General features: G+C 38.7%; 1 protein-coding gene across 1 annotated transcript; it reads right to left on the reverse strand.

The window, feature by feature from the left end:
- Positions 1-3,603: 3,603 nt before the first annotated feature.
- On the reverse strand, positions 3,604-4,911 carry LOC149817661 (uncharacterized). The gene is made up of 2 exons (XM_089984342.1): positions 4,690-4,911; positions 3,604-3,867 (listed from the first exon to the last, which is right to left on the reverse strand). The coding sequence occupies exons 1-2, from the start codon at positions 4,909-4,911 to the stop codon at positions 3,781-3,783; spliced, it is 309 nt and encodes a 102-aa protein (XP_089840468.1). The 3' UTR covers positions 3,604-3,780.
- Between the last annotated feature and the right edge of the window lie 8,532 nt (positions 4,912-13,443).

Consider the following 13,443-nt stretch of genomic DNA (forward strand, 5'->3'; position numbering starts at 1 on the left):
CGAGACCTTACGAAAAATGCATTACTCTTTTAATAAAATAACAAATGATAACTCTTTAATTTATGAGGCCAATTTTTATGCAGTGGTATTGCATGCTTAGCATTCAGCTGCATTACTGCTGACCATCCATTCCAAAGTTTCTAGAGATGAAAACATAGTGACAAATGTTTTTTTCAGCAAAATCTCATTTTTCAAAAACTTACGAGAAATTGAAAAAATTTCATAGATCTTGTATTTTTTGGACAAAAACTTGGCAATAAAAATTTTTATAAGAGAATATTAATAAAAATTATTTAAAAATAAAAATACATTGTTTTTTCACGATAAATAATCGTAAACGTAAATATCATGTTTAAATCGCGGTGTTTATGTTTTTTCATAAATCTCACGATATTTTGAAGATCTTGCAAGCTATTTTAAACTTTCAAGCGATAAAATATTTGTCACTATGGATGAAAACTACACCCAGGAGAAATGCCAAGATGGATGCCAGTCAAGCATGTTGCAATTCTGCATATAATGTGAACGCTAAAACTTAGTGGTTCTCATTGGTGACACTCTACGTATCTCTGTGGATACAGTCACCAAATATTGGATATAATTACATGTGGTAAGGAGGTGGCCCAAATTTGAATCCCACTGCCACATGGGGCGTAAGAGATATCCTGTTGGGTCTGCCTAACTCTAGCTGAGCTTTAAAGAAAAAATGAATATAATCATAGAATTATGTTTGGAGTGTTCAATCATTTTTAATTGATCAATAAATTCAATTTTTAAGACTGTAAAACATCAATGGCTCATAATTCATGAACATGAAAATGCTTTAAAAAATCAGCCTGAAAGATAATACCACAGTAAATTTCTGAACCCCGATGGGGTTTCTTACGAACCATTCTTAAAGTTGGATCCATCAACTTTTTGGGAAAGGCCGATTCAGTAGCAGTTGAGAACTAGGTCGAGGAGACTGAGCAGGCGTTTGATGTTCTATATGTCCTTAAGGACAGAAAGACTGCTTTTGGCACGTATCATCTAAAGGGTGATGCCAAGAAGTGGTGGGACACCCTGTGAAGGGTGAAGTTTGCCAACATGAACGTGATTCCCTGAGAGATGTTCAAGAAAGAGTTTTTGAACGCTTATTTTACTTCTTACGCTGAGGAGCAGATGCAACAAAAGTTTCTCGACTTGACTTAGGAAAACATGAGTCTAGTGGACTACACCACTAGATTCTGGAGTCTTGAGAAGTATTGTTCGAACCTATTCAAGAATGAGAAGACAAGAGCGATAAAGTATGTGTGTGGGCTGAAGGACAGACTCTGAGTTTGGGTGTTGGGAGGTCGACCCACTACGCTGGCAGAGACGATTGAGACTGCGGCGGTCCTGAACGAGGAATGAGAGAGGTTTAGAGGCGACTTGCAGAAGAAGGGCATCAATGGAGGTAGCTCGGCTGGTGTTGTGAGGAAAAACCCACCTGTAGGTGAGAAGGTGCAGGGTGATTAGAGGCAGCGGACCCAACAGGGGCAGCAGTCGAGGAAGGCTCAATCGGTGTGTCGCAGGTGTAACGAAAGTCATCCTCAAGGTTTTTGTCTAATGTTCAAGGGAGTTTGCTACTGGTACCAACAGCCTGGGCACATCGCTCCCTACTGTCCAAACCAGTCAGTGGCTCAGGGACGGTAGTAGCAACAACAGAGGCCTCATCAACAGCAAGGTCAACAAAGGATCAACGAGATAGTTTATGCTGTTACAACTACCACAAAGGGTAATCAGACTGATCTGATCGAAGGTATCATCTTAGTTACCGATTATTAGGCTCGTGTGATATTTGATTATGGTGTTACCTATACTTTTTTGGTATGTTCTAATTTTGAGGACAAAATTCTTTTAAGAGAGTAAGAATTTAATATCACGTATTTTTATACTTAGTCATTTTTAGATTTTTTTCAAAAAATTGGCTAAGTCTGAGAGAAAAATCATTTGATTCTCAATTTTTAGCCGATGCTTTGGAATCTAGGCTTGGCCCAGGTCTCATTGTCAAGGCCTAAATGAGTCAATCAAAATGTAAGAAAAAGTTTTGTTTTTACCTTTAAATTCAAGCAAAATTTGGGTTATTTTTTTTTGTAAAATTTAGAATTTGTATTCACGTTATATATCGTTGGATGCGTCTTAAAATTCTGAGCATAATAATGTTTTATTTTTCTTGATTAGGGCTACGATTGACCCGAAAATCATATTTTTCAAAAATTGAGCAGTTTATCGGTTTAAATCCAGATTTGGATCGGATCGGATCGGATCAGATCTAACGGATTTGATCTAAATTAATATGAATTTTGTCTCTATCCAAGACACATATTAATCTGAATTTGATTCAGCTAAAGACTTATTTAGATTTTTTAGATGAATTTGGATCTTTGATCCAGATCTATATTAAAATTTATGCCCAACGATTTTTACAACTTTAAATTCATTGAAAACCTTTAAATTGGAGTTAATTAATGTTAAGGATCCTCTCAAGTTAATTTGAACTTTTTTGGAAGCTTCTAGAAATTTATTTATTAATTAATATTAATTAATTAATTAATTAATGTTATTCCAAAATTTTAATTTGACAATTGTTTAGCACTCTAAGTAGAGCCCTTAAACCCATATAATATCACTTTAGAAGTGTTCTAGTTCAATAATATGATTTTTGAAAGCTTCTAGGTATTTATTTATTAATAAATAATAATTAATTAATTTTAATTAATTTCAAGATTTATTTTTAGAGAGTTTAAGACTCTTTATAGAGCCTTGTTCATGCCTTAGAAGCTTTAAGAAAATTTTTTTTTTAAATATTCAAATTTAAAAAGTCAACACTTGAAGAGTTTCAAAATTTTTGAAACTTTAAAGAAGAAGGGAGTTTCTATTGGGGCTGCACTCTCCTAAATACTTTTAAAGCTATTTTAAGAAGCTTTCCAGCTTAGAACATCTTTGACTTAAACCATAACCTACTAATTAAACCCTACCTGCCCAATTTTATCAGCTACAACTAACATAGTAAATAGTTATTTAATTATAATACAATTAAAAACAAACACAATTAAAAACCTAAATAATCCCAATATAAGCAAATACAAAATGTTACTATATTATAAAAAAATAATTTTCAAAAATTTATATTATTTCAAAATTTTCAAATATGCCGTGGCTGGACCTAGGCGCTTTAAGGTCCAAAAGTTGGTTAGGTTCAAACACTACAACAGAGCAGTAGATTAGCGACGACCACCTTCCGTCGCTAATCCGTCGCTAACATGGTTAGCGACGGATTAGCGACAACGCGGCGACAGTATGCTTACGTCGCGAATATTTCGACGCTAACTGGCGACGGAATTATTCCGTCGCCAAGTCCGTCGCTAATTGCGACGGAATAACGAGCGCTATATTCCGTCGCCAATCCGCCGGTACTAAACGGCGACCACGGCGTGGCGACGGATTTAATTCCGTCGCTAAGCCGTCGCTAGATTAATATGAATAGCGACAGAATCATCCGTCGCTAATCCGTCGCAAAAACGAAAAAAAATCAAAAAAAATTTATTTAAAAATTAATTACGGAGAACTGTACAATTTATATTTCCTGTACAATTTATATTTCCTGTAAATAAAAAACAAACCACACAAAAAAATTCATATAACAAGTATCTATAATAATTAATCGTTCCACCTTAAAACTAAGAAGTTTAATTATTTACAATTCAACAATTACAATTAGGAAAAATAAAAAAAATAGAACTTCTTCAACACAGTCCTCTAATCATCGCCAAGATTTTGTGCGTCTTCTTGTTCATTGTCTTTATCTGTCCCTTCAGCTCCACTACCCTGATTATCGCTAGCAGCCTACACAAGAAAAGAACAGTCAGTATTGATAAACAAAATATAATGAAATAAATTACACACTATATGTGATTCTATCATGTGCTCATGTGTGATCTAAGGCAATAAAAAAACTCTATATGTGATTCTATCATGCTCATATATGTGCTAAGGCAGTCAAAAAATTGAATATGTGATTATAGCATGTTCATATGTGTTCTAAGGCATATAAAAAAACTCTATATGTGATTCTACCATGCTCAGATGTGCTTTAAGGCAAGCAAAAAACTATATATGTGATTCGATCATGCTCGTATGTGTGCTAAGGCAGTAAAAAAATTGAATATGTGAATATAGCATTCTCATATGTGCTCTAAGGCAGGCAAAGCCAAAAATTTTATATGTGATTCTATCATAAATGATATATAACATGTTCATATGTGTTCTAAGGCAGTTAAAAAACTCTATATGTTATTATAGCATGTTCATATGTGTGCTAAGGCAGTCAAAAAACAGAATATGTGATTATAATATGCTCATATGTGTTCTTAGGCAGTAAAAAAACTGAATATGTGATTATAGCATGCTTATGTGTTCTAATGCAATCAAAAAAACTTTATATGTGATTCTATCATGCTCATATGTGCTCTAAGACAGACAAAAAGTTAAATATATATATATGTGATTCTATCATGCTCATATGTATGCTAAGGCAGTAAAAAAATTGAATATGTGATTATAGCATGTTCATATGTGTTCTAAGGCATCTAGAAAAACTCTATATGTGATTCTACCATGCTCAGATGTGCTTTAAGATAGTCAAAAAAACTATATATGTGATTATACCTGAGAGGGACCTGGAATCGAAGATCCCCTATCCTGAACAGCGGCCTTGATCTCATTTCGGAGAAAGGGGGCGACGGTGTATTGGAAGTAGTTATTCAGTGATTCATTAATGATCTCGCGTACATCATCACCGGAAAGAATAGTCGGCTGCTTGGAGCTTATGTCGGCGCAAGAAGTTGGTGAGCCGTAACTGGAAGAACCAATAACTGGTGAAGTGTTCATATTACTCCCAAACCCGAACACGCGACCTTTTTTGGGTTCACCTGCTGCAGTCACCCATGCTGTAGGATCAAATGATGGATGCTGAGTAGCGTCTTCACCATATCGCTCTACCATTTGTTGCTCATATGCCTCCTACAAAATAATGTTTAAAGTATTCATTAATAATTAATGATAACATTATGATGACTTGCATATATATTGCAATGATTATTAATAGAATTAATACATACCGTTGTCGTTCTCGCCTTCTCTGATACGAAGACTCCCGTGGTCTTCCGTTTATGTGTTTCTACAAACACATCCTTATATGGTACACTGCCTCCTTTTTCTGCTTCCTGCAAAGTTAAATGACAAAAGATTTAGTACACAAATTTGCAACTATACTTATAAAATTAATATTATATATTGATGAGTTACCATTTTCTTTAGGTGGCTCCCAAATGTCTTAGATCCACCTGTGTGTAGATGGGCTTCGGGCATCTTCGATCGATTTTGTGAAGCCTTCGCAGAGCGATTTTTAAATGCATCTCTCGCCCACATATCGCACATTTCATCCCAGTAATCTCTCCTGATAGTAATAGGACCATGGCCCTTCCACAGTAATGGATCATCTACTACGCCAGATGCTTTTTTTGCTGCAGTCTTCATAGTGTGCAGCATGTCTGCAAATCGATTGGCAGCCACCTTCTGCCACACCTTCCTTGCATCATTTTCTTCCACCGTAGTTGCAAAGCGATTCGAAGCCTACAAATATTTTCAGAAAGTTAGTAGACATTGCTTAAATAAATTAAATATGAAACACATTAACTATGAGGAACAACTGTATACCATGAATGAGGACCACAATCTGTCTAATACCTCCTTTGGGTACTCTTTCCATTGAGCAACTGGTCCTGGTAGATGTTGAAGAAGTGAATTCCTAATCTCCCGTACTACTTCTTGTGGCTCAAACCTCGTGCTACACATGAATTGTTACACAGTAAATATCAATATAAAATATTTAAAAGATATGCAATAATTGAAAACAAAATACTTACGGTCGATTATCGATATACACTATTCGAATGAGTCTTCTTGTGCCAACCTGTGAAGACCCTGTTTCCTGTGTTGGCTGTTGACTTGTGCGATCAACTGGTGTAGGTGGGTCGTATACAGGCGCAACATCATCTGTAAAAAAATACACACCAAGTTCTCAGAATGTGCATTTGAACTAATCAAGCATCTAATTAGTTATATGATATACCTATCACAGGAGCCCGTGAAGATGAAGGTTGAGCCTGGCTACTACTGGATGAGCGACCACTATAACCTCCACGAACCATATTCTAACAAATAACATATGTCATACAATACATTCAAATAATTCACATCAAGTATTACAATGCATTCAAGTCATTCACATCAAGCATTGCAATGCATTCAAATAATTCAAATCATTGACATCAAGTATTGCACTAATTCAAATCATTCGTTAATTGCATAAATTATAATACATTCAGATAAATTACAATGCATTCGAATCATTCGTATCAAGTATTACAATACATTGAAATAAAATTTTTAATCATTCACACCAAGTATTGCAATACAACTCACATCAAGTATTACAATGCATTTAAATAGAGGTTTGTAGTATAAGATTTTTTTCACTAGCTTGAGAATTCTTCCTCGTCACTAGTTTGACTTTCTTCTTCTTCTTCTTCTTCTTCTTCTTCTTCTTCTTCATTGTTTGCCCATCCACTTGGTACATCATTTGGATCACATTCCTCTATGAATGTTTCATCAGCTAATGGAGATATGACATGCATATCATGCGCAACATCGTGACCATAAGCGAAGTCACAGACATCATCTGATTGATAGTAATCACTGTCTTCAGCTAACTCATCTTCCTGTAACTGATCATACTCGGGGTATAGTTTGGATTTCACCTTGCAAACTGCCCACCATTCATTTCTATCTGACTTTTTTATACTCGGATATGAAGTATAATAAACTTGTTGAGCTTGCGAGGCTAATATGAATGGTTCATATGTTCCAAACCTGGATTTATGATTCACCTCCACAATGCCTGAAGCTTTGTCGAGTCTTGTTGCAGTTGGATCAAACCAATGACACTTGAATACCGTAACCCTGTTATTCATGCCTAAGTAAGTCAACTCCATTATTTCCTCTATAACACCGTAGTAATCATGTTCATTTTCACCGTAGCTGCTACCCTTGACACACACGCCACTATTTATCGTTGATTTGTTTATACCGTAGTCTTTTGTATGGAATCGATAACCATTTACGATATACCCGTTGTAGCATTGCACAACTTTGGTCGGACCATTTTCTAAATCACATATTCCTTGATCTTTAACATCACCATGGCGAACCTACGCACAGACATAAACAATTATTGTGATCACGATCAATTAAGTAACTTAGTGTTGTTTATAAGTACAAAATTTATGTTAGCTTCTTTACCAACTGTTTCAACCACTCCACAAACTTAGTTTCACGTTCTTTTTGTACTTCTGCATTAGTGAGATGTGAAACTTTGCTTTGCAACTCCAGATCAAATCGTCTGCAAACCACAAATACTTATATTACCGAGCCATGTATCCACATATAGAACATAAAAGGATTTATAATTGAGTTGCATATACATATACTTACTCGATGTATGGGTCGATCGCTGAACAATTAAAAAGAATATAGATGTGTGCTGCATCTTGCTCTCGATCTGTCAATAGCCTTGATCGGCAACTACCAAATGCATGCCCAAGTCGTTGAAATATCGACAGCTTGTCAGCTACAGTTACTTGTTCTCCATCATCGTTACGGGGCGGGCATGTGTAACGTGTTGAAATATGAGGTTCGAAGTACATAGATGAGAAATTTGAAATCTCTTCTAAAGTGTACGCCTCACAAATAGAGCCTTCTACTCTTGCTTTATTACGAACCTTTTTTTTTAGGTCGAACATGCATCTGACAAGAATATACATTTCAAATTTTAAATATCTGTCATTAAAGAGACAAATATAAAAAAACATATACCTTTCAAATGGGTACATCCATCGATATTGCACAGGGCCACCAACCCTTAGTTCATATGGCAAATGTATGATCAAATGTTCCATAACATCGAAAAATGCTGGCGTAAATATCTTTTCTAACAGACAAACAGTGGTGATGACAGAGTCCTCGAGATTCTTTACATCTGATACAATGACCTCCGATGCGCACAATGTTCTGAAAAATCCGCTCAACTCAGACAATACCCCCCATATAGGTTTGTCTAACATATCATGGAATGCTAGGGGTATCAATCGTTGCATAAAGATATGACAATCATGGCTCTTCAACCCATATAACTGTCCATCGTCAATCTTCACAGCCCGAGCAATGTTAGAGACATATCCATCTGGAAATCTCAGTTGTCTCAACCATTGACATACATGTTTTATTTGATCAGGTCCGAGCACGTACTTCGCCTTTGGTTTCAGTACTTTGCCATTATACTCTTTGAGTTCCAATTCTGGTCTTTTACATATTAATTTTAAATCCATACGGGCCTTCGGATTATCCTTCGTTTTTCCTTTAATATTCATTACTGTATTGAACACATTATCAAACACATTTTTCTCTACATGCATCACATCCAAATTATGTCGTATCAATAGGGTCGGCCAATACGGTAGTTCCCAAAAAATAGATTTTTTCGTCCAATTGTGTTCCTTCCCAAATCCACGGAAGGGTGTAGGACTGCGGGCATCTGTTAATACATCTGGAAAGTATCGCAATCTTCTTAAAATCTCTATGCCAGACAATCTTGAGGATGGACCTTCCATTTCAGTTGTGCCTGCTGTAAATGCATTCTTTTGACGTCGGAACGGATGATCGCTGGGTAGAAATCGACGATGGCAATCAAACCAGCAAGGCTTCCTTCCATGCCTCAATCTAAAAGCTTTGGAATCCTCCATGCAGTACGGACAAGCCAACCTCCCATGTGTGCTCCAACCAGATAACATACCATATGCAGGGAAGTCACTGATTGTCCATAGAACAGCGGCCTTCATGTTGAAATTTTGTTTTTTGTGGGCATCATACGTGGTAACACCGTCATCCCACAGTACTTTTAATTCATCAATCAATGGCCTTAGATATACATCAAGATTTTGGCCAGGTGAGGTCGGACCAGGGATCAACAGAGACAAGAAAAGATTTGGACGTTTCATACACAAGCTTGGTGGAAGGTTGTATGGAGTTACAAATACTGGCCAGCATGAGTATGGAGTTGATCTACCCCCAAATGGATTAAATCCATCTGTACATAGACCGAGTCTAACATTTCGCACTTCCATTGCGAAGTTCTGATGAGTACGATCAAAGTGCTTCCAAGCTTCAGCGTCAACAGGATGCGTGATCTTGTTTTCATCGTGTTGAACTTTATTTGCATGCCATCTCATGTGTTTAACTGTCTTTGAAGACATATACAATCGCTGCAATCTAGAAGTGATAGGAAAGTAGCGGAGCGACTTGTATGAAACTTCCTTTGATCTCGTGCTACCATTGCCTCTTGTCTTTGGCTTGAACCGAGGATGCCCACATGACGGGCATGATATGTCGTTTTCCTGCTCCTTGAAATACAACATGCAGTGATTTGGACAAGCATCAATCTTTTTGTAACCCATACCTAGAGCGTTGACCATAACTTTCGCACGATAGAAATTTTGTGGCAATTTCTCATCTTTAGGCAACATACTCTTCACAATCATGCACAAACGGTCAAAACATGATTGACTCAAATTATACTCGGACTTCAAATTCATTAGTTGAAGAACTGCAGACAAGATAGTGTGACTCTCACAACCGTTCCAAAGTGGCTCATCAGCATCTTTAAGTAAATCATAAAATCTACTAGCTGCATCGTTTGGTGATTCTTCATCTACGGCAGTTCTTACATCACTAAAACTCATAGCAGAACCCAGTTCTGTTCCTGCAGCATCAAATATCAAATCCGTATATGGATTATCGTGCACCACATTCACCCGTGCATCAAAATCGTTTCTAAATTCTTCTCCATGAAACGTCCAGTTCTGATAATCACTCACAAAACCCTTCCTGTATAGGTGATGTCTAACGCCATGAGGTTCTACAAATCGATTATTCTTACAAATCTTGCAGGGACACCTAATCCGACCTGTGGGATCTACCGTACTGACACTTGCCGTTGCAAATTCAATAAAACTGTCGACACCATCCATATATTCATGCGATAACTCATTGTCCACTATCCTACGGTACATCCATTCACGGTTTGCAGTCATTCTGTCGTATGATGTTACGAATAGTATCCTAACCAGTTAAAAGAGAACCATCAAAATGCTATGATGAAGAAAATATCAAATTTATCATGCAATATATGATGTCATACAATCACAAGAATTATGATGCATGCATTGATAACTTAATATTTTCATGTGCAAACTATTCATGACACGATACATTCATTTGAAGCATGCTTTCAGTATACAATTTCACATGGAAGACATAATCAAATTGAAAGTAACTACATGTAAGCATGGATACAATCACATCAAACATTGCAATACATCGAAATAATTCATATCAAACAAATGTCAAACATGTACCTGCAGCAAACACACTTCAATATCCCACTAACTACTACCACGCATAGCATGGACTCCGTACTCCAAAAATAAGAACACTTCCATATTCATACATTAAAATCATGCTCAGCATGATCTCCGAACTCCAACAAAGCAGTCCTAGATATCAACAACTAAGTGAGTGTGTGAACAATAAAGTGTTACATTCAATAAATTAAATAACATGTGATGCGCTTGCCTCACTTACTCACCACGGGTATTTACCCGATTTGCATTGTTTTTGTCACTTACTTACCACGGGTGGCGGGGCACAAGCGAGTTCCGTTGAGAAATCTGCACAAAAAAACAATTTTTAAAATGAAGTCACCACGGAAAAAAAACTGTTCTGACAAGGGGTCGACTCCCCTGCTGTTCCGACAGGGGGTCGACCCCCTGCCCGGGTCGACCCCCTACCGGAAAGGCAAGGGGCAAGGGTCCTCTGCCGAAAAATGCAGGGGGTTAACCCCCTTCCGGAAAACGCGGGGGTTAACCCTCTGCCGGAAAACGCGGGGGTTAACCCCCTCCGTTTTCCGGAAGGGGGTTAACCCCCTGCCGGAAACGGGAGGGGGTTAACCCCCTGTGAACCGGGAGGGGGTTAACCCCCTGCCGAAAACGGGAGGGGGTTAACCCCCTGTGAACCGGGAGGGGGTTAACCTTCTGCCGGAAATGGCAGGGGGTTAACCCCCTGCGTGAAAATGGGGGTTAACCCCCTGCGTGAACCGGAAGGGGGTTAACCCCCTGCCGAAAACGGCAGGGGGTTAACCCCTTACGTCAAAACGGGGGTTAACCCCCTGCCGGAAACGACAGGGGGTTAACCCCCTGTGTGAACCGGGAGGGGGTTAACCCCCTGCCAGAAACGGCAGGGGGTTAACCCCCTGCGTGAAAATGGGGGTTAACCCCCTGCCGGAAACGGCAGGGGGTTAACCCCCTATGTGAACCGGGAGGGGGTTAACCCCCTGCCAGAAACGGTAGGGGGTTAACCCCCTGTGTGAAAACGGGGGTTAACCCCCTGTCGGAAACGGCAGGGGGTTAACCCCCTGTGTGAACCGGGAGGGGGTTAACCCCCTGCGTGAACCGGGAGGGGGTTAACCCCCTGCGTTTTCCGGCAGGGGGTTAACCCCTTGCCGGAAACGGGAGGGGGAGGGCGTTACCTTTCTCCGGGCGGCGAACGGTGGGACCAGCGGACGGTGGGACCGGCGGACGGTGGGACCGGCGAACGGCGGGACCGACGAACGGCGGGACCGGCGAACGGCGGGAGCGGGACCGGCGCAGGAGCAGCGAAAGAAGAAAAGGAAAACCTGGTTGGGATTAGGGTTATTCGAAAGTTAGCGACGGCTTAGCGACGGATTAATTCCGTCGCTAAGCCAACGTAAAATCAAATTCGCGAAAATAGCGACGGATTATATTCTGTCGCCACATCCGTCGCTAGTTAGCGACGGACTAGTTTCCGTCGCTAACGTCGTCGGTAAATGGTGCGATCGTACCGACAAAACAATCTGTCGCAACATCCGTCGCTAATTAGCGACGGACTAGGCGACGGACTATCTTCCGTCGCTACTTTCATAAGATTCAGTGATAATAGCGACGAATATTTGTCGCTCGCCAATCCGTCGCTAACTAGCGACGGAAAGATTCCGTCGCTAACGTCCGTCGCTAACAACCTATTTTATTGTAGTGAAACACCATATCCAAAATGACAAGTAATTGATCCAATTGTTGGCACATGATATGAGGCCATGAAAACTCATTGCATCAAACTCTCGAGAGTTCATTTGGCTTTATCCTCCAAGCGCAATCGAGTGATAGATCATGTTGAACACGGCAACTTAGCTCCAGTATAAGCCCACCAAGATGCGAGCTAACATATTTAATGCTTATCTGTTCTAATGTCTACCTATTCACCCACATGCTTTTAAAGCATGAAGCTTCGAACATCTTTGACTTTAACAATAACCTACTTAATTAAACCCTACATACCTAACACTACAACTGACATAGTAAATAACTATTTAATTATAACTTAATTAAAACAAAGACACAAGTAAAAACCTAAATATTTCTAATCTAAGTAAATAAAAAATATCACTTTATTCTAAAAATTTAATTTTCTAAAATTTATATTATTTTAAAATTTAAAAAATATTTCAACATCAGACCTGAATCGCTCCAAGGTTCAAATAGATCCATCTCTAAGATCCAATTAAAACTTGTTAGATTAAAAAACTAGATCCAAAATAACGACTAATTGACCCGATTGTTGGCACATGATACAAGGCAGCGAAAACTCACTGCATCATATGCCAATACCCTATAAATCAGTTTTGGGTACCCACTACAAGTCCGACCCATTAACAACCCTACCATATACATTCATAGTGTCTACGCCCACCTTACTAGAGATTCCTGGCTCCTCATCGCTTCTCTTATCGATTTTGTTTCATGGTCATTTTGTATGAATATAAAACATCAACCTTTATTTAGATCTACTTAAACCTAATAAAATTCAGGTTGGGTTTAAGCTGTGAATTAAATAAGAAAAAATTCAAATAACCACTAAAGTTTTTCTTGGAAGTTTTCAGTTTCCTAGCAAATTAAGTTTTCGCTGGGTTAAGCAAATAAAACCCAAGTCTCTCTCTCTCTCTCTCTCTCTCTCTCTCTCTCTCTCTCTCTCTCTCTCTCTGCAAGTCCTACCATCCCCACCGGTTTATGATTATGGTTTCCTTTCCCCTCCTTATCTGTGGATATAAATCTGATAAATCTGGAATTCCTTGCACATTTTTTATTATTATGGTTTCCTTTCCCCTCCTTGTGGTCTGGTATTTTGGGGTCTTCCGTAAGCTTCACAACCCAGATTCTTTTTGTTTGTGTCATT

The sequence above is a fragment of the Nuphar pumila genome, chromosome 13, assembly GCF_984573655.1.
Source record: "Nuphar pumila chromosome 13, dmNupPumi1.hap1.1, whole genome shotgun sequence".
In the NCBI taxonomy this organism is placed as follows: Eukaryota; Viridiplantae; Streptophyta; class Magnoliopsida; order Nymphaeales; family Nymphaeaceae; genus Nuphar; species Nuphar pumila.